General features: G+C 50.5%; 1 protein-coding gene across 2 annotated transcripts; it reads right to left on the bottom strand.

The window, feature by feature from the left end:
* Positions 1-76: 76 nt before the first annotated feature.
* On the bottom strand, positions 77-21154 carry LOC107386304 (transcription termination factor 1). Of its 2 annotated transcripts, none has more exons than XM_054730310.2 (11): positions 20914-21154; positions 13513-14462; positions 13296-13420; positions 12176-12361; positions 10206-10284; positions 10018-10142; positions 9749-9944; positions 1935-2021; positions 685-750; positions 510-595; positions 77-392 (listed from the first exon to the last, which is right to left on the bottom strand). In XM_054730310.2, the coding sequence occupies exons 2-11, from the start codon at positions 14451-14453 to the stop codon at positions 247-249; spliced, it is 2037 nt and encodes a 678-aa protein (XP_054586285.2). In that variant the 5' UTR covers positions 14454-14462; positions 20914-21154; the 3' UTR covers positions 77-246. The 2 variants fall into 2 exon arrangements, with proteins under 2 accessions (XP_054586285.2, XP_054586286.2); XM_054730311.2 differs by having other exon boundaries at positions 20956-21154.
* Positions 21155-21686: the final 532 nt, after the last annotated feature.

Raw genomic sequence — 21686 nt, 5'->3', positions numbered from 1 at the left:
ATCCTCTTCAGTGTGATCCAATCAGGTGATTATTTGACATTGAAACGATGTTTGTTGTCAGATGGACGCAAATGGGTTCAAAGCATCAAGCTCACTTTATTTCAGTTTAAAAATAATCTGTTTACAGATTCAATAATGCATCATTTTACAGAAATCTTCAAAATAAAAGCATATTCACATCCTGTTCAAGGTCGGAGAACTCAGCTGGGCGGGGCCTGTCAGTTTTTGTAGCAGATGTCCATTTTGTCAGCTGTCACAATCCTCGTCGAAGATGTCACTCACATAGTACCTGTTCTCTCCCTGTTGCACTTGTAGCTCCGCCCTCTCATCCCAGATTTTTAATTTGCTTGTTAAGTAAGGAACCTCATGACACTTCAGGTAGTCAATGATGTCTGAGGACATGTGGGAGCCGTAGTGAGGAGGAAGAGAAGGCACGTCAGGAACAGCTGACAACACCAGTCATGGCTCAGCCTGCTGAGAACTGCATAAGCGTTCAAGCTAGCACTCACCTGCGTAGGATAAACGGGACCAGTTCGGAACTCTGTGACGCTTCAGGGTGGTGAACATCTGTTGGACAGAGAAAGGGGTGGCCCTCCTGCAGCAGAACACAACTACCATCAGCACGGGGAGCACTGTGCTTACATCCAGCTGAAACAGCTGTTGGGACTTGACCGCTGGCCTCACCCGACAGCCTGAGCGACTTCATCCCAGTCGATGTCAACAGGGTCATCCACATCCATGTTGTACAACCTGAGAGAGGAAGGAGAAGGGGTCAGCAGGACTCGTATAGCAGGCTGACCCAGGACCAGGTTCTGGATGTGCCCCTAACCACTCTTAAGCTTGGTTTATGCTTGACGCGTTTACTTTCCGCTTGGTGATGCGGCTCGCGGATGGAACGCGCTTCACAACTCGCAGCGTTTATGGTTCATGCGGCTCGTCTCTGCGGTGAGCCAATATTCTCCCAAACTGTAGGGGGCAGCATGGAGCTCTACGGCATGCATCCAACACTACACCATAGTAGAAGTAGAAAATACTGTTTACAACATGGCATTCCAGCATTTTTAACAGTGTCCTCGTCTTTTCCGACAGTGCGAGCTATTTCTCTCCAAGAATTATTAACAACATGTTGATCACGATGATCTCTGAGAGCTGAATCATACAAATGTCTGTATTTACGAACCTCTGCCATACTAGTTCTTGCCAGTCCGCCATGTTTTTCCGCGTACGACCGTCCGCGTGGTTAGAAAATTTCCTAGGTGTGCGGTGCGGAAATTTTGGGCCGTGCGGAGGCGCGGTGGAGGGACGTGGTTGTTAAAATGATGCAAGTTTGCCGTGCGGACCTCGCAGACGTGTCAAGCATAAACCAAGCTTCGGGGTGGCCAGTATCTGAATGTGGTTCTGATCCGATAGCATTTACTCCGTCAGTAAATTAGCTGCAGGTCTTCAAACATTGGTTACACACACACACACACACACACCATCCACTTTTCTCCTCCATCGGCAGGTGATGAAAGGCATCCAGTCGTAGCTGCGACCTGCAGCTGCAGGGCTAACCCTACCCCCCTCCCCCAACAGCAGCACGGGTTCTTTAAAGCAGTGTTTCCCAACCCTGGTCCTCCAGGCGCGCTGTCCGGTATGTTTTCCATGTCGCCCTTCTAAACATGGAAAACATGCAGGTCGGTGTGCCCTGAGGACCAGGGTTGGGAAACACTGCTTTAACGGTTATTGTTTCAGATGACGGATGGGGCCCAGCCATTATATAAACACACCTCATAGAAATATTTCGTCAGTTTGTACAAAATATATGATTTGTGTCTGAAGGCTGAACAACTGATGAGTGACCTTTGAACCCAATAAAAATCAAAACTCATCTTGTTTTGGTTCTGGTCCAGGGCTTGTGAGGGTCAGACTGTAGGAGTGTCATGTGATCTTACGTGTTGATGAGGCAGATCTTGGCACGAAAGCTTTCAGGTCCTCTGTTAGAGAAGTTTCCAGTCATTCGATGTTTCAAGAAGATGAACCTGAAACACACACAGAGCGCCACCATCATCATCATCACCTTCATCATCAACGACATCATCATCACCTCCATCATCAACATCATCATCATCAATGACATCATCATCATCATCACCTCCATCATCAACAGCATCATCAACGACATCATCATTATCTCCATCATCATCATCATTATTATCTCCATCATCATCATCATCAACAACATCACCATCATCATCATCAACGACATCATCATTACTTCCATCATCATCATTATTATCTCCATCATCAACAACATCACCATCATCACCTCCACCATCATCATCATTATCTCCATCATCATCATCATCATCAACAACATCACCATCATCACCTCCACCATCATCATCATTATCTCCATCATCATCATCATCATCATCAACAACATCACCATCATCACCTCCATCATCAACATCATCATCAACGACATCATCATTACTTCCATCATCATCATTATTATCTCCATCATCACCTCCACCATCATCATCATTACTTCCATCATCATCATCACCTCCACCATCATCATCATTACTTCCATCATCATCATCACCTCCATCATCATCATTATTATCTCCATCATCAACAACATCACCATCATCACCTCCACCATCATCATCATTATCTCCATCATCATCATCATCATCAACAACATCACCATCATCACCTCCATCATCAACATCATCATCAACGACATCATCATTACTTCCATCATCATCATTATTATCTCCATCATCACCATCACCATTATCATTATCTCCATCACATCATTATCTCCAACATCATCACCTCCATTATCATCATCTCCATCATCATCATCATTATCTCCAACATCACCATCATCACCTCCATCATCATCATTATCTCCATCATCATCACCTCCATTATCATCATCTCCATCATCATCATCATCATCATCATTACCTCAATCATCATTATCTCCATCATCATTCCCTCCATCATCATCATCATTATCTCCATCACCATCATCATCATCACCTCCATCATCATCATCATCATCATCATCATCTCTAGGGCTGCACGATATTAGGAAAACCTGCGATATTCGATAACAGTGCTTAATATTGCGATATCGATATTACTCACGATAAATGAACAAATACTTAAGTATGCAGTGTTGATGTCGTCTGGCGTGTGACGTCTGCTCTGGGTTCAAAGCAAACAAAAACTAATGCATGAATTCCATTACAACATAACATTTTTATTGCAATAATGTGCAGCTGCACCTGCTACTGCATTAGCAGCTGCACCTGCTACTGCATTAGCAGCTGCACCCGCTACTGTATTAGCAGCTGCACCTGCTACTGTATTAGCAGCTGCACCCGCTACTGTATTAGCAGCTGCACCTGCTACTGTATTAGCAGCTGCACCCGCTACTGTATTAGCAGCTGCACCCGCTACTGTATTAGCAGCTGCACCCGCTACTGTATTAGCAGCTGCACCCGCTACTGTATTAGCAGCTGCACCTGCTACTGTATTAGCAGCTGCACCCGCTACTGTATTAGCAGCTGCACCCGCTACTGTATTAGCAGCAGCACCCGCTACTGTATTAGCAGCTGCACCCGCTACTGTATTAGCAGGTGCACCTGCTACTGTATTAGCAGCTGCACCTGCTACTGTATTAGCAGCTGCACCCGCTACTGCATTAGCAGCTGCACCCGCTACTGTATTAGCAGCTGCACCCGCTACTGCATTAGCAGCTGCACCCGCTACTGTATTAGCAGCTGCACCTGCTACTGTATTAGCAGCTGCACCCGCTACTGCATTAGCAGCTGCACCCGCTACTGCATTAGCAGCTGCACCCGCTACTGTATTAGCAGCTGCACCCGCTACTGTATTAGCAGCTGCACCCGCTACTGTATTAGCAGCTGCACCCGCTACTGCATTAGCAGCTGCACCCGCTACTGTATTAGCAGCTGCACCCGCTACTGTATTAGCAGCTGCACCCGCTACTGTATTAGCAGCTGCACCCGCTACTGTATTAGCAGCTGCACCCGCTACTGTATTAGCAGCTGCACCCGCTACTGTATTAGCAGCTGCACCCGCTACTGTATTAGCAGCTGCACCCGCTACTGTATTAGCAGCTGCACCCGCTACTGGATTAGCAGCTGCACCCGCTACTGCATTAGCAGCTGCACCCGCTACTGTATTAGCAGCTGCACCCGCTACTGCATTAGCAGCTGCACCCGCTACTGTATTAGCAGCTGCACCCGCTACTGCATTAGCAGCTGCACCCGCTACTGTATTAGCAGCTGCACCCGCTACTGTATTAGCAGCTGCACCCGCTACTGTATTAGCAGCTGCACCCGCTACTGTATTAGCAGCTGCACCCGCTACTGTATTAGCAGCTGCACCCGCTACTGTATTAGCAGCTGCACCCGCTACTGTATTAGCAGCTGCACCCGCTACTGTATTAGCAGGTGCACCCGCTACTGCATTAGCAGTTGCACCCGCTACTGCATTAGCAGCTGCACCCGCTACTGCATTAGCAGCTGCACCCGCTACTGCATTAGCAGCTGCACCCGCTACTGTATTAGCAGCTGCACCCGCTACTGCATTAGCAGCTGCACCCGCTACTGCATTAGCAGCTGCACCCGCTACTGTATTAGCAGCTGCACCCGCTACTGCATTAGCAGCTGCACCCGCTACTGTATTAGCAGCTGCACCCGCTACTGTATTAGCAGCTGCACCCGCTACTGTATTAGCAGCTGCACCCGCTACTGTATTAGCAGGTGCACCCGCTACTGTATTAGCAGCTGCACCCGCTACTGCATTAGCAGCTGCACCTGCTACTGTATTAGCAGCTGCACCTGCTACTGTATTAGCAGCTGCACCCGCTACTGCATTAGCAGCTGCACCAGCTACTGTGTTAGCAGCTGCACCTGCTACTGCATTAGCAGCTGCACCTGCTACTGCATTAGCAGCTGCACCTGCTACTGTATTAGCAGGTGCAGCTGCTACTGTATTAGCAGCAAAACAACAAACTGCAGCATGCAGTTTCTCAGTGACTTTAAAACATCACCTCCACCATGAAACTTTTTCTGATGCTCCAAATACAGAAAAACATCCCGTACCAGGGTTTTTAGAATAAATAAAATAAATCAGAAAATAAGTTTAAATGTTAAATAATAGTTAACGTCACTTAAATGCAACAGCAAATTCTCTCATTGCTACTGAACATTTTCTCCACTTATGTGGTTATGATATAAGGCTGTTGCTGTAACTGGGAAGTGAACTGTGCTGGGCCAAACTAGGAGAATATTAAGATTTTCTGAGGGAAAGAGAAAAACAATTGTCTACCTTTCAGAAGAGGAACTGGCAAAAAAAACTACATGGAAAATATATGAAAACGTTTGTTTTTAACCCCAAATTGAACAAGTTTACCAAGATCTTAAAAAGCAGCTCAGATGATGAAACTGCAACTATGATTCTGATAACAAGCTAACAAACTGAACTAGCTCCTCTTAAGATAACCGGCTAGCAGAGCTTCTGACTGACAGTTTGTGTGCAGCAGCAAATCAACTATCCTGATAAACAAGGTTATAAAAGCTCATTAATGAAAAATCACTTTGATGTGTGGGGGAACTTTTCCAGGCCCTCTTTAGCAGAGTGGGACTGGGAGGAGAGTGCTGTAGCCTTTTAGCTGGAAGCTAACCGGAGCCTTGAGCTAACATCACCATCCGGTGGAACACTAGCGACATGAAGTTGGGTTGGTTCACCGGCACGTGTCGGAGTCAACCCGGGAAAAATGATTAACCCCAAAAATTCCACTATCTCCGCTCCGCTCCGACACGAACTCCGCAGCAAAATCGGTCCCGTTGTAGTCAATCAGAGCTGTTCCACTACTGCGGCCGTGCGGCGCACGTTCCGCCATCCGGCAAAAATAGGATTGATCCTATTTTTGCCAGATGCCGGAGCACCTCTGCAGTCAATGGACAGAAACCACAACCGCCCAACAGGAAAAGGAGCAAGCACAGCTTCCGTTTTTTCACAATAAATCGATAAACAAAAGGCGTTTTTTGTTTCATTTGCACAGGTTTAACAACTTTTAACAACTATCAATGGTGGCTGAAGTTTAAATGCACAAAAATAAGCCATAAATACAGTTTCCACTATCAAAGTAGTCACACTTTGTTGATCCAAACACTGCTGATCTCTCAACACAAATGATGGGCAGATTAAACAGCTCATGCCGATGCTTCTCCCACACAACGGGTGTTTGGATCTAACTTCCGCGTTTATTGCTCGGACTGTATCGCAAGATCTCGAAAATCCTGCGCATGCCTGTTTGCCCACCTCAGGTCTCCGCACCGGAGCGGAGCCGTTGTAGAGCGGGTACCAGTATGATTTGAGTTCGGAAGTGAGCGGCAGCGGAGGGCGGGGGCGGAGCGGAGATAGTGGAATTTTGGGGTAAGGATCTACATAGGGTGCGGGCGTATTACGTGAACTGACCCATCTGATTGGCTGCATATCAGATGGGCTACATTTGATTGGTCAAATAATACTTCCGCGTAAAAAACAGATCTGGTTTACAAAAAGTTGATGTACGACACGGATGGAAATGTTGAACCTAACATTTATCGTCGTTTTTGACGTGCTTTGCGATGGGCCTATCGCACGTCCTGTTATCCCGATGACGATAATTTTTCGATATATTGTGCAGCCCTAATCATCTCTATCATCAACAACATCACCTTCTTCATCACCACCACCATCACCATCATTGGGGTTAGGCAGTTTTCCTGAAAGGTTAATGCCCTGTCTTTCTATAATGCCTTATAGGGTTCTACAACCCCCCAAAGTACTTCACAACACAACCAGTCATTCACACGCACATTCACAAGCTGGTAGTGATTAGCCATTATATAACCATAACTGCCCTGGAGCGCACTGATGGAAGTCAGGCTGCCGAGTACAGGCACCACTGGTCCTTCCGACCACCACCAGGGGTCTCATTTATAAAGCTGGCTTACACACAAAACGGTGTCGGAAAACTGCGTAAGCAACTTTCCACGCAAACTTTGGAACTCATAAAAAAAAATACGTAGCAGAAAAATGTGCGCAACTTTAAGTTGACTAAGGACCTAGCTTATGCACATTCTGGACATGGAGAGCACCTGCAGTAGCCTAGTGAACTAGACCAAATTCTTGCTTTGCAAAGTTTGGTCTAGGCACGCTCCATTGGAACCTCCACAGCTCCTAACAGCATTCTGGCTAGCCAATCACAACTCTCTAGATGGTTTCAAACACATAAAAAGCTGTGATTGGTCCATAATGGTGGGCCAATCATAGTGCTCTATCTGCTTGGTGAACAAATCACAGAGCTTTATCCGCTTTGTGGGCCAATCAGGGCACTCTGTATGCCTGATGGGTGGGATGATGCAACAGAGTGAAACAAGAGTATGTCACATTCAGTGCGTTCACATGCAGCCACCAGTAACCCTTTTAAAACCCGAATATTCACAATAACCCGGTTCCGCAGGTCCTTGTAAACACCGCCAAAACCCCGGATATGCTCATAACCGGGTTTTTAAAAATAACCCGGTTACTACACCTGGGGTAACCCTTTTCTAACCCGAATGTTTGGTCGTGTAAACACATACCGGGATATCCCCATCAAAGCGTGTGTTCTGCGCATGCTCTGTTCGCAAGGAATCTTGGTCTTTTGAGTAGCGAGACGTCTTGTATGCGCCAGAACACCGGAAGTAAACAACAAGTTGGGAGCAACATGGCGAGTCGCGGCACAGCACCACACTTTTGGAGTGACGAGGAAACTAAAGCGCAAACAAACGCGGTCGCTATCTCTTCCGAACTGGGAAACATGTTGTTGTTTTCACGGCTACCGGAACAAGAAGAACCGGAAATGATGCATATTGCGTCTGGACGTAGTCCATACGTCCTGACGCTACCCCAACGTCCACATTTACATCGGGTTATGCAAGTTACGGGTAACTCTTTCTAGGGCTGCTCAATTAATCGAATTTTAATCACGATTACGATCTGAGTTTTGAACGATTATAAAAAACAAAACAAGCCGATTATTTGCTCCTCCCGCCTGCGCTGCGCCGAGTAGCAAATGAAGCGCTCCTCCCACAGTGTTGCCAACTTAGTGACTGTGACGCTATTTCTAGCAGCTTTTCAGACCCCCTTCTTGACTTTTTAACTTAAAAGTACCTAGCGAACACCTCAGAAACATCTCTGGTAACCCTTAGCTACTTTCTGGATAACTGTCGTCGACATTTCCTGCAGGTTAGCTAAACACTCCGCCTGCTCTCCGGACCGTTCTTCAGGACATTAGGAAAGGGAATGATGTAGTGATGTGTCGGTCGCTAAAGACAGCTCTCGGAGCCGGCTCCCTGTTGGATTAACCAGAGTGAGTGACACACACACCGCACCTGCGGACTCCTGAGCCACTAAAACGGCTAAATGTGCGCGTGCAGCGTGCTAAACACACGAGCAGCTTGCCCTGATTGCTGTGAGACCGGGTTGGGGGGTGGGGGGTGCAGCTGTGGTTGGGACAATTATTACATTAATTGATGGACTTGTAAATAAATAGTTTATAAATAAGGTAGAAATAAGTTCCTCACGCTGATAAATAATAACTAATCTCTCTGAGGACACGGTGCTAGTGCACTCTCCAGCAGCACATTGACACGACTAAATACGTATTATGCAACATTTTGTGAACATCAATTTATTTGCATGTATTTGTTATAAATGCCACTGTATAATTCTTGCTGTCAGTATTTGCAAGATATTGGTATTTGGGTCTGTACTGTTAGACTTAAATGAGTTAAACTAAGGTCTATAGACCTTGGGTCATAAACTATGAGCTATAAGTATATTGGTCTTTTTATACTGGGAATCAGGAGTTATTTTAGTGATCATCTTGTTTCTTATTTTTGTCCTGATTGTGCCCTGAGCAATTTTATGACTGAATAAAAACAAATAAAATCAACATAAATTGAAAAATCGTCCTAAATAATCGTGATCTCAATTTCAGTCACCATAATCGTGATTATTATTTTTGCCATAATCGAGCAGCCCTAACTCTTTCTATTTATGCTTGTAAACGGGTTATTCTGATCAACTCAGAAACCCGAATACCGACCTTAACCCGATCATAACCCAGATATTGGCTGCATGTAAACATAGTCATTCATTGTCCAGTGGAATGCGGAGATCATTTGAAAGACAACGGAAGAACCCGCCCCACAACCGAGAGCCGTCAATGGAGCGTGGCCAGACTAAATAATACATTTATTTAGTCTGGCTTGCCAGGCTACACCTGCAGTGCTGCTGCTGAGAATACAATTATGACTACCAGCTGCATCAGTTACTTGGCTAAGTACATTATTTTGCCAAGCTTAAGTACGATTTAATAATAATCCTACGCAGTTTTATAAATGAGACCCCAGAGCATTAGGAGGAGGACGTGTCTAGCCCAAGAACACATCAACTGCAACAGACTGGGCAGGGCTTGAACCTGCAACCCTCCGGTCATAGAGCGGGCATTTAACTCCTCTCACCACTCACCCCACAGTGAAGCAGAGGAGCATGAGAACAACTGCTTATCTTGATGGGTACTTTAAAGTGATTTAGTACTGGAACCCTAACTGTCCACAGTTCCAGGACTGAGGTGGTACGTTTCATTCAGAATCAGGGCAGAACTCAACACAACCAGGACACTGACCATTTGACGCGACACTGGACCCAGGACCGAGTCTGGACCTTCAGACTGATGTCTTTCCAGGGTAGGTTTTTGCACAGCTGGTCCAGGGTCAACGCAGTATTAGGAGAACCTCGAGGGACCAGAGACTCCAGGTAATCCTTGACTGCCTCCTTTAGCCGTGACATTTCGTCCTCTGTCCACTGACCGGTCTCTGCATCTAGACACCGTAACATCGGGGTCACATAACAAGCTCAGGTTGTAAGGCCACGATGTCAGTGGTCAGCTCTTACCCATGGTAACGAAGCGTTTCTGCAGTGACAGCATGCTGCGGCCCATGAGCTCTGAAATGACTTTCCATTTGTTACCATGGAGCTTCTGGAACTTCCTGAGATCTTTCATCTCATTCTCGGAGTACCTGGAGGAAAACAACATCACACCCGGTCCAACCACAGATCAGAGCAGAAGCTGGAAGTCTCACCTGCCCAGATAGTTTCTGCTGTCAAACATCTTCCTGGCTCGAGTGTAGACCCTGGCACAGGGACGTGGGATTCCATCTGCTGTAGAGTCCGAAGATGAAGAGCAGAGAGATAAGGACGGGAAGTGAAGGAAGGGTTTCAACTGAGACATCAGGCTATTTTCCCCGTGATGTCAGCAGCACTGGGCAACGCCCACCTAACAGTTTCAACAGCCCTAGTAGTGATGGGATTTATGGCTCTTTCATGGGAGCCGTTCAAAAGGCTGGCTCCTTTGAACAAAGCAAAGCCACCCGGGGGGGGGGGGGGATAAAGAGCAACGTCTTCCTGAGGTGTCCGTGAGGGCGCATGGGGTTGGTTAGCGTTCCTCCTGAGATATGTATATAAACACGTGTTTCTATGGTTCCTCCTACGTCCGTCACAGCGGTGGGTGGGATTTCAGCAGGTGAATTTGACCGACTTCCAGGGAAGTTTTTTTAAGATGAAATCTGTTGGTTTGTGTGTCCTAACGGACCCAAACCAACAGATTTTATTGGTTAACTTAAGCAGGGGGGCCCAGAATTCCCTCCCCCCAGCCACTTGGGCCAGCTCCTTCCAAGGCGTTCCCTGGCCAGCCAAGAGACTTAGGGTGTTTCTCAATGTCAAGGAACCTTGCCTTGATGTCTTGGCCCCGCCCCGGTTGCCTAGGAGACACGTCATCGGGAGTCACCAAGACGTGTTCCAATGTTCATGTTCTACCGAGGCATGTGTGCTCCGTTTGTTAGCCGTTTAGCTAGCTCAGCGAGGACACCCGGGAGGTGTCTTGTAACCTAGCCTTGGTCAAAAATTACCCAGAATACACCGCAGTATTTTCAAAAGGACGGTGGATCAGAAGCCGGCAGATACTTCGGGGACAATTTTCAAGTTTAAAAGTAAGTCAGCTAATTTAAAATGTTTTTTAGATCCAAAGAAGTTATCTATGGTTGGTCAGTAGCTTAGTAGTTGCAGCTTCGGTGGCTAGCGGGTGGTAACTCACTTATATATTTAATTTAATAAACATATACACAATTTAAAAAGTAAAAGGCTCGTTATATATTTATACTGAAACTAATACGTATAAAATATAACGTTATCTCCCGTGTCACGTGACGTTACGTGACCGCCGTGGAAGCCGCGGTCACGTGATGCAAGTCTGTTCCATTTAACTGTTTTCTTTGACCAAGGAAGGACAGTGTCCTCGTAAGCAAGGCGCCTGGCCTCGCACGACATCGCCTCGTAAGGCCAGGCGCCTTCACATTGAGAAACACCCCCCAGTTCCTCCAACGTATCCTGGGTCTTCCTTTGGCTCTCCTCCTGGTTGGACGTACCTGCAAAACCTAACCACGGAGGCGTCCAGGAGGCATCCTAACTAGATGCCTGAAGCCACCTCCACTGGCTCCTCTCAATGTGGGGGTGCAGCAGGTCTACTCTGAGCCCCTTCCGGATGACTGAGCGTCTCATCTCGTCTCTGAGTGAGAGCCCAGCCACCCTGCAGACAACCGTAGAAAACTGCAGACACAGCACCTATCCATCTGTTGACCTCCCAATCCATCTTTCCCTCACTCGTGAACAAGACTCCTAGATACTTAAATTCCTCCACTTGGTGCCGGACCTCTTCCCTGATCCGGAGAAGGCATTCTACCCTTGTCCGACTCAAAACCATGGTCTCGGATTTAGAGGAGCTGATTCTCATCCCAGCTGCTTCACACTCGGCTGCGATCCGCTCAAGTGAGAGCTGAAGATCACGTCCCGATGAAGCCAACAGGACCACATCATCTGCAAAAGGCAGAGACCCGATCCTCAGGCCACCACCTCGGCTGCTCCTAGAAATCCTGTCCATAAAGGTTATGGCGGAGTCCAACTCTCACCGGGAACGATCCCGACTTACTGTCTGACTTAAATAATGAACTAAAACTAAAACCTGTCAGGATGATGGACAGTATCAGAGTGTACCTACCAATGCTCTCAAAGAAGTGATGTTGGGCTCTAAGCCTCTTAATCTCCAATCCCTTCTCTTGCAACCGTTGAGGAAACAGAAGATCGGTGGCTGAGCTGATACCCGTCAGCGCTAGGAAATCAGATACATTTTCCACGATTTTTCGATTCTCCTCCTTAGAGTACCTCCCAAAGCGCAGAGCCACACCTGTGGGAGGAGTCAAACATTACCACACCTGGATGTTACTTCTTAGTCTCAGGGTTCTGACCACTAACCCAGTTTCTGATGCACAGTCTTGGCTAAACGGAACCGGGTCATCTAGCATGAATACCTGTTTTGTCACAAGGCAGAAGTGGGAATTATTCAAAGGCTTGTTAGCGACACAGGTGAACTTCAGCCATCGCCAAAACTCGAACACCACGTTTTGGTAAACTTGAGTTTGAGCTGGAAGTTTCGATAAGGTAAGTGCCAAACATCGATCAGGGTTTCTGCGGGTTTAAGGGAGCCAAATTTAAGACTTTTTAATACCCTTTTTAAGGCCACTTTGACCAAATTTAAGCTATTTTTTTTAAATTAATTTTAAGCTATAATTTCCAGCTATTGCCTGGAAGCGGTGCTAACCACGCCACGATCGTGGTATTAGCCATCCAGTTGTTATTAAACTTGCACTTCCCCATGGTGCAAGCTCCCACTAGCTTCACCAGCTAATGTGCTCATCTAAAAATAGCCCCCTTTCACAACCAGCTGAATGTGTACGGTTCCGCTTACGCCAATATCATGCACAAAAAAAGCTGAGACTAGAAATTCACAAAAATTTTATAGTAATAAAATAATTTTTTATTGGGTTTTTGGTGATTTAAGACCTTTGGAAACTGTATTTAAGGAAAATTTGTCATTTTTAAGGCCTTAAATTTGGAAAAGCACATTTAAGCCTCTTTAAGGACCCGCGGATACCCTGTCGATGCCTGGTGAGGGTGAGGGTTATGTAAACCTGGAAGGATCCGGGCTAAACACTGACGTGGCTTTATGCCAGAGGGATTTTACACGAAGACCTTCATGAACATGTTTTGTAGCCACCATAGAACTATGATAACTGTAACAACGTTACAACATGTCTCCTTTGAAGGGGTTCTTCCGGTACCTTGTTCTCGGAAGGTCTGGAAGCGGTGAAGGTCGTATTTCAGCATCCTCTTGATGACATCAGAAGCTTGCGTCTTCACATCTGGAATAAACTCCTGCAGCTGATCCACAAGGATCCAGTTGATGCTGGAAGACCAAAACCAGAGGAAGAAAATGTTTTACTTCCCTCCAGAGGCACAGCAGGTACATGAAGATAAGTGACCTTAATCATCTCTTACCGTTCTTCACCATCTTCATCTTGATCATTCCCCTGTCTCTTCTTTCCTGTCTTCTTCCTACGTTTCTTTTCTTCTTCCGGTTTAAGGCTGACATCTTTTTTCTTCTTCTTTCTGGCTGCTTTGTGGTTTGAGCCGGTTGCCATGGTGACAGTCATCGGTTTCTTCTTCTTTTCATCTGGTGGTGTCACCTCCGCCACACACTCCATATCTTGTCTTTTCTTCTTGTTTGGATTTGGTATCCGTCCATCAGGGTGAAGACTCAGCTCCTCCTCCACCTCCTCCACCCCAGAGCTTCTCTTCTTCTTCTTCTTATGACTTTTTATCAGTTCATCGGGGTGAAGGCTCAACTCCTCCTCCACCTCCTCCACCCCAGAGCTTCTTTTCTTCTTCTTCTTATTTGGACTTTGCATCAGTTCATCAGGGTGAAGACTCAACTCCTCCTCCACCTCCGAGCTTCTTTTCTTCTTCTTCTTCTTGTTCTGACTTTTTATCAGTTCATCAGGGTGAAGGCTCAACTCCTCCTCCACCTCCTCCACCCCAGAGCTTCTTTTCTTCTTCTTCTTGTTTGGACTTTGCATCAGTTCATCGGGGTGAAGACTCAACTCCTCCTCCACCTCCTCCACCCCAGAGCTTCTTTTCTTCTTCTTCTTGTTTGGACTTTGCATCAGTTCATCGGGGTGAAGACTCAACTCCTCCTCCACCTCCGAGCTTATTTTCTTCTTCTTCTTGCTTGGACTTTGCATCAGTTTATCGGGGTGAAGGCTCAACTCCTCCGCCACCTTCTCCACCTCCACCTCAGAGTTTTTTTGCTTCTTGTTCTTCTTCTTCTTCACCATCACAGGAGTTACACTGTTGATCGGATCAGAACATTCCACCAGACCCTCCAGCTCCCGCTTCTTCTTCATCTTCTTAGAGGAAGCTGAGAACTCTACGGCTGCCATGGCAACAACCTGAAACAGCAGAGACCGGATTAGACCCTTTTTTTGAGGGAATAGCTTTGCTGAATTCCGAGCTCAATGGATAGTATCCACATGTATGTGCTCCCTCTTCCTGGGTGAGTGAAGGCATTATTTATTGCTTGCACAACTGCATCCTCCATGGGTTTATTTTCTTCGTGCACAAATGAAAGTGGTTCTGTTTCGTTCCCTCCAGACTGCCAGTGGCAGTAAACAGAGTGGATGTATCTCCTCGCGCTCTGCGCAGGTCGAGTACTAATGTAAACAAAGTCACGCACGTGACACGTAGCGCACCTGGTCGCGAGTCTAAATTACGCGCCGATAGCTACGTTCGGGTCTCTTTGATCTTCTCGCTGTTGGCCTGGCGTGCTTTGCTGGTCAATCGCTCCGTAAGTCCGTGATTCGGATCTTATCGGTCGAGAGGTGAGTACTGTTTTTACTTGGCGTCTTCCTGCCCGGGACCGTGTGGTCGGAGGGCTCCTTCGAGCCCTCTGGGGCGGTGGACTGACGCTGTTATCTGTCATTTGCTACCGAGAGCGGGCGGTGCGGCCGGTGCCGTTCGTCGCCGCTGCGGCTCGGATAGGGCTCGCTGGCGGTCGCAGGTTTTCCCCTGTGGAAAGGGGAGGTGGGTGCGGCTGGCGAGCGCTACAGGTAAGTGGGGCTGGACGTTCTGACCGTGGTGGCGGCACGCTCAGATTACCCAGCCGACACACACACGTGTGTTGTTTTACAACTCCAGGACTGAGTCGCGTTCTTCAGTTTTCCTCGAAGTCCTCGCTCGGTTCCTGTGGAGTCGCTGGCGTCTCCCACACCGGTAGGGATGTTGGCGTGTACATCATGTGGGGCTCCCCTCCAGGTGGAGGACGGCCACGACTTGTGTCCTAAGTGCCTGGGCGTCGGTCACCTCAGAGAGGCGCTGACTGACCCATGCATGAACTGCAGCATTTTGCCGCTGGCCGTGCGGGAGGACAGGCTACGTCAAGTGGAGTGACTCCTGTTTGAGTCAGACCTTCCGCCCTCTGGTATCCCTCACCCGTGTTCCGGGAGACAGAGGGATAGACCGGCAGAGGAACGCGGCAGCCCGAGGCGCAAGAAGCGGCGTGTGACGCACCCCTCTCGCCAGGAAGTGGACACTCTGCGGGCGGAGGTGGAACAGCTCAAAGCACTGCTGACCAGAGCCCCGGACGAGGGGGGCTCGGACGACCAGATTTCTGTGAGGGCCTCAAATTCTGAGTTTCAGTCCCTCAAGGAGGAGGGGCCCTCTCCGGGCCGTAGTCAGGGGCTGGTAGTGGAGCCCCCAGGCCTGGGAGGTCACGGAGACTCGGGGATGTCCCTCCATAGCTCAGCAAGCTCGGAGCTGGCGGAGGACCCCTGTCAGTTGCGGGCGATTCTGCGAGCAGCACTGGCCAGGATTGGACTGGACGACGTGCCGGTGGCCCGTCTGGCAGGGAATCCCTTCTTCCACCGGGCTCCGGCGGCGCCCCCGTTTCAGGTCCCACCATCGCCGGCCTTTGTGGAGGAGCTGCAGCGGTGCTGGGGGGACCCGAGACAGCTCTCCCACCATGGTAGGGATGCCAGGACCCTGGCATCGATGCGGGAGGCAGGAACCTATGGGTTGGACCGTATGCCCCCGGTGGACCACTGCGTTGCCTCTTTGGTGCTCTCCCCGGATGAGGCATTGAGGGACAGGGTCCGCTGTCAGAGCACCCAGTGTCGGGTGACGGACAGCTTACTGTGACGGGCTTACGACATCGGGGCACGGATGGCACGCACCAGCAATTCACTGTCGGTGCTGTTGCTAGCCCAGTCCCAGATGCTGCAGTCGGGCGCAGCGGGGATGGCACTGGGCGATACAAACGACACAGCCCTGCAAGCGTTTGGGCTGATGTCCAGGGAGCTTGGTCGGTTGTTGGGCACACTGGTAGTGGCTCGCCGTCAGGTCTGGTTGGCGCAGGCCCCGGTGTCGGATGACTGCCGACAGAGCCTGCGCGGACTGCCCGTGGTGCCGGGACAGTTGTTCGGGCCCGAGGCTGAGAGGGCGTTGGAACGTCGGCGGCAGTCCAGACAGGCCGCAGAGGCCTGGAGTGGGCGTAGTGGGGCAGGGGTCCTCCCCGTGCCACAGTCCAGGCCACGAGGGGCACGGAACCCTCGGCGCCGGTTTCGTCCGGCCGCCCCCTTGCAGGTCACCCAGCAGGCCGCGGCTGCGGCAGGGACTTGGAGACGCTCGGGGGCAGGTCAGGCACTGCCCCGGGAATCCTCGGGGCAGGACAGGGGCCGCCGCCCCCCCCAGGGCCCCAAACAGGCGTTGGGACACGGCCTGAGGGCTGTGGGCCGGCGGCGGGCAGATTTACACCATAGCACCTGGCCCTCTGGGAGGCCCAATGCGGAGACGCTTGGGTGGTTCGAACCATGTCCAAGGGCTACAGGTTGCAGTTCCGCCGTCGGCCCCCACCCCCTTCAGGGGTCAGGGTGACTTCGGTCACAGATCCTGCACGGGTCAGCATCCTGATGCAGGAAATAGATGTTCTCCTGGACAAACGGGCCATAGAGGTCGTTCCGCCGCATTAACAGGCAGACGGCTTTTATTCAACGTATTTCTTGGTGCCGAAGAAGGACGGGCCCCTGCGGCCGGTACTGGACCTCAGGGGTCTCAATCGGTTCCTGAAGGTGCTGCCCTTCCGCATGCTTCGGACTCGCGATGTCCTTCAGGTGGTTTGTCCGGGAAAGTGGTTTACGACCATAGATCTCAAGGACGCATACTTCCATGTCCCGATCCATCCGGAGCACAGGAAGTACCTGTGGTTTTCTTTCCTCGGGAGGGTGTACCAGTTTCTGGTTCTGCCATTCGGCCTGTCTCTTGCCCCCGCGGTGCGTGAAGGCAGCCTTGAGCCCCCTGTGTCGGGCGGGGTTGAAGGTCCTGCCATATCTCGACGACTGGCTAGTTTGTGCGCCGTCGTGTCGCGAAGTGGGTCTGGCCACGGCCAGGGTCCTTGCCCACGTCGAGGCGCTGGGGATGACGGTGAACCTGCAGAAGAGTTCTCTGGTTCCGACTCAGCGGGTGGATTTTATTGGCATTGCCATAGATTCTGTGACCATGCGGGCGAGGCTGACCGAGCAGAGGAGAGTCAGTATTCGGTCTTTGCTCCGGGCGGCACCCCCGGTCCAGGTGTGGCTTCGACTGTTGGGGATGCTGGTCTCTGCTTCTGCACTGGTGCCTCTCGGGCTGCTCCACCTTCGGCCCTTGCAGAGGTGGTTCAACGGCTTCCGCCTGGATCCCCGGCGACACCGACGGGTCAAGCTGGAGGTCATGAGCAGCTGTGTGGCTCTTTTGCGTCGTTGGGACGATGTCACCAACCTGAGTCTCGGCGTCCCGCTTGGCGCGGTTCCCGCCAGACGGGAGGTGGTCACGACGGATGCGTCACCCCGGGGGTGGGGGGCGCATTGGCAGTGCAGGTCGGTCCAGGGGTTGTGGAGCCCCCGTCAGGCACGGCTTCACATCAATGTCCTGGAATTGAAGACAGTCTACTTGGCACTGAGGCGCTTCTTGCCCATTCTGCGGAGCAAGCACCTGCTCGTCCGAATGGACAGCACCTCGGCGGTGTTCCGAATAAACCATCGCACCAGGTCATTGTGATCGTTGAGGTAGGCTCAGATGCTGCTGACCTGGGCTTACCCTCGCTTGGCCTCCGTCAGGGCGCTGCACCTTCCGGGGTGGAGGAACTCGGTGGCGGATTGCCTGTCCCGGCGGGGTCTTCCCCCGGGGGAATGGAGGTTGCACCCTCAGGTGGTGCAGAGGGTGTGGCATCAGTTCGGAGAGGCCCAGGTGGATCTGTTCGCCTCGAGGAGCAGCACACATTGTCCTCTGTGGTTCTCCCTGGCAGAGGCCGACGCCCCTCTGGGGATGGACGCCCTCGCCAATGCCTGGCCGTTGGTTCGTCTGTACGCTTTCCCACCTTCTCCGTTGCTCTTACCAACCCTCCATCGGGTGAGGGACTCGTCACACGAGGTCCTTCTGGTGGCGCCAGACTGGCCCATGAGGCTCTGGTTTCCATTGCTTCTCAGTCTGCTGAACGGAGAGCCGTGGCGGTTGCCGGCGAGACGGGACCTCCTGTCTCAGATGGAGGGGAGGATTTGGCATCCGTCCCCAGATCATCTTCAGCTCACGGTGTGGCCATTGAAGGGGGCAGGCAGCCCCCAGTCGGCTTAGAGCCCTCCATCCAGCAGGTGCTGGATAGTGCCAGGGCTCCGTCTACAAGGGCCCCGTACGCTCGCTGTTGGTAGCGGCTCTCTACCTGGTGTTCCGGCAGGGACGTGGACCCTGGTTCTTGTTCCCTGCATGAGGTTCTGCGGTACCTCCGGCACCTGTTTGACAAGGGCCGGGCCGCCTCGACCCTTAAGGTTCACCTGGCGGCTATTTCGGCCAACCACCTCTTGGTGGATGGCAGGAGCATTGGGGCTCACTGTTTAGTGACCCAGTTTCTGCGGGGCGTGAGAAGGTTGCGTCCTGCCTTGTGCAGGCCGGCACCTGCTTGGGACCTTCCCCTGGTCCTGCAGGCCCTGTGTGGGCCACCCTTTGAGCCAATGACTACCGCACCGTTGGCAGTGGTGTCTGTGAAAATCGCCTTTCTCTTGGCAGTGACGTCGGCTAAACGGGTCAGTGAGCTGCACGCACTGGACATCAGCCCCGCCTGCCTGCGGTGGAAGGCAGATGGGTCAGGGGTGACGCTGTGGCCCAACGTTGCCTTTCTTCCCAAGGTTCTGCCCTCTGGCTACGTGAATGCCGCAATTGAGCTGGGGGCGTATTTCCCTCCCCCATTTCATTCGGAGGAACAACAGCGGGCGAATTTGCTGTGCCCGGTCCGGGCACTGCAGCTCAATATTGTGGCCACAAACACTGTCCGGCAGTCGAACCAGCTGTTTGTCTGTCACGGAGGAGTGAACAGGGGTCAGGCCCTTTCGAAGCATAGGCTGTCGCATTGGGTCGTGGATGCCATTGCGATGGCTTATGCGGCAGTGGGTGCAGTGTGTCCCCCTGGGATCGTGTGCCATTCCACCAGGAGTGTTGCTACATCCTGTGCAGTGATGAGAGGTGTGCCACTGGTGGATGTCTGTGCTGCGGCGTCCTGGGCAACTCCGTGCACGTTTGCACGCTTCTACCGCCTCAACGTTGGCCACGGGTCCACGCTCGCTTCGGCGGTGCTGCCTCTGGCGGCTACCTCCTGAGTGACGGTGAGTTTTGTGTTCCTCGTGACACTTCTGGCATAAGTCATCCACTCTGTTTACTGCCACTGGCAGTCTGGAGGGAACGAAACAGAACGGAAGTAAACCCCGGGTTTCCACGGGAGCCGTCAGCAGCACGTTACTGCAGCAGCACGTCTTGCTCGCGTAAGCTGCTGCTTGGCCCTTCCCACGAGACGCGAATCAGCAGGGGAGCAGCTGTCACCGACAGAGCACGAAGTCACACGAGTGACGTTGTCAGTAAACACAACAACAAGCAGGAGAAAACTACAACATGGCTCCAAAATGTTTGTGTTTTTATGTTTTGTCCGTTTTATAATCGCCAATACGGACCTGAAAAACAAAGGAGACCGCTAGCTAGGTGATAACTTCTCACGGGCCGCACAGTTAGTAACATTTTTTAAAGTAAAGCAACCGGAAGACAGTACGTTCTTTATTCTGAAAATCTCGGGAGCTTCTCTCCATTACCGCGTCCGATTTCCTGTCTTTCCTTCCCCAAAAATGTCGAACTTGACCCGTTTCAGAGGCGTCGCGCGTAGGAAATAGAACCGGCGCGTAAAGGCCGCGACATGCTGCTCCTGAGACGCGGCCGACTCGCGCTGCTGACGGATCCGGTGGAAAAGGTTCTGCTGACCACAGCCGTTCCTATCAGCAGCTATGACGTGCTGCTGCAGTAACGTGCTGCTGACGGCTGCTGTGGAAAGCCGGGGTAAGGTGTAACTATGGTTCCGTGAGTTCCTGGATGACTGCCAGTCACCGGGGTCACTCGGAACTTCTCGGGCGAGAAGATCCCGGGAGACCCGAACGTAGCTATCGGCGCGTAATTTATAGACTCGCGACCAGGTGCGCTACGTGTCACGTGCGTGAATTTGTTTACATTAGTACTCGACCTGCGCAGAGCGCGAGTTGATGCATCCACTCTGTTTACTGCCACTGGCAGTCATCCAGGAACTCACAGAACCATAGTTACACCGTAACTTCCGATCTGGTGTGTCAGGGGGAGAGGAGCTGATGTTTCTTTTGACCAGCCACTTATCGCAACCAAACTTGGGAGGATTTGGTAAATGACCTGCATTTCTATAGTTTTCTCCACGCCCCACCAGACAAGAGGGAGACAAACCAGTAAGTACCAGAGCCGAACCCATCGGAAGTATGGCGGACTGGGATCGGACCCAAAATAACCGAACAGAAAGAGAACGCGACTCACAACACGCAGCAGATCCTCCTGGTTTCCGTTCCAGATCCTCACCCGGATTCTGATTCAGTTCCAAATAAGATTCGGTTCCGTTTTGCTCCCAGTCAGATTCCCTCCTCTGATCCAGGCCACGTGATGGTCAACAAACATAAACAAACATCTGATTCAGGATTCCGACCAGAACGATCGGGTGGGTTTGTGCACACTCGGCTCTGCTGCTGCACGAGGACAGAGTGCTTGCTCCACTTCCTGGGTTGTCACTGGGCACGCGCATCACACACGTGACTCCTGCGTTCCAATGAAGGCGGGAGTCCGTCCCCTTTATGGCAAGCCACTTTAACATTTATCTTCTCTTTTCGATAATGCTTTTCCTGTTTTTTTATATGAGGTTTAACAAAGCACTATGTTACAATTCTATAGAGGTTTTAATCGGTGAACTCGTGCTTTTCGTGTTTTGCGTGTGTGTGTGTGTGTGTGTGTGTGTGGGGGGGGGGGTAATTGAAATTATGCAATTGTTTTGAATTAATTTTGAGCACCCCCTCCACATGAAGATGGATCATCTCCAGAGGATTTTCCAAATAAACACATGAACGATAAACGGATCTGCCAATTTTAGCAGAAATCTAGGAGTGATAGTTTATTTATTTGTTTGTTTACTTTTTAGATCGAGCAGTGTAAGCTCTGCAAATGCCTTTTGTTTTTCCCAATTGTTTCTTGTCATTCTTCCCGCAAACGAATCGCCTTTCTGGAGCCCAATAACGCAACTCAAGAACCACGTTTTACAC

This window comes from Nothobranchius furzeri, chromosome 10, assembly GCF_043380555.1.
Source record: "Nothobranchius furzeri strain GRZ-AD chromosome 10, NfurGRZ-RIMD1, whole genome shotgun sequence".
Taxonomy (NCBI): Eukaryota; Metazoa; Chordata; class Actinopteri; order Cyprinodontiformes; family Nothobranchiidae; genus Nothobranchius; species Nothobranchius furzeri.
The sequence above is the reverse complement of the archived record's forward strand: the minus strand, read 5'-3'. Positions and strand labels throughout refer to the sequence as shown.

Bases quoted from the DNA above. Each gene is read 5' to 3' on its own strand.
- LOC107386304 (XM_054730310.2), bottom strand. From the start codon at position 14,453: ATGGCAGCCGTAGAGTTCTCAGCTTCCTCTAAGAAGATGAAGAAGAAG. The intron at 10,143-10,205 runs GTGAGACTTCCA...GTTTTCCTCCAG, and splicing joins AGCAGAAACTATCTGGGCAG to GTACTCCGAGAATGAGATGA. The intron at 751-1,934 runs GTAAGATCACAT...TTCCTCTCTCAG, and splicing joins AAGATCTGCCTCATCAACAC to GTTGTACAACATGGATGTGG.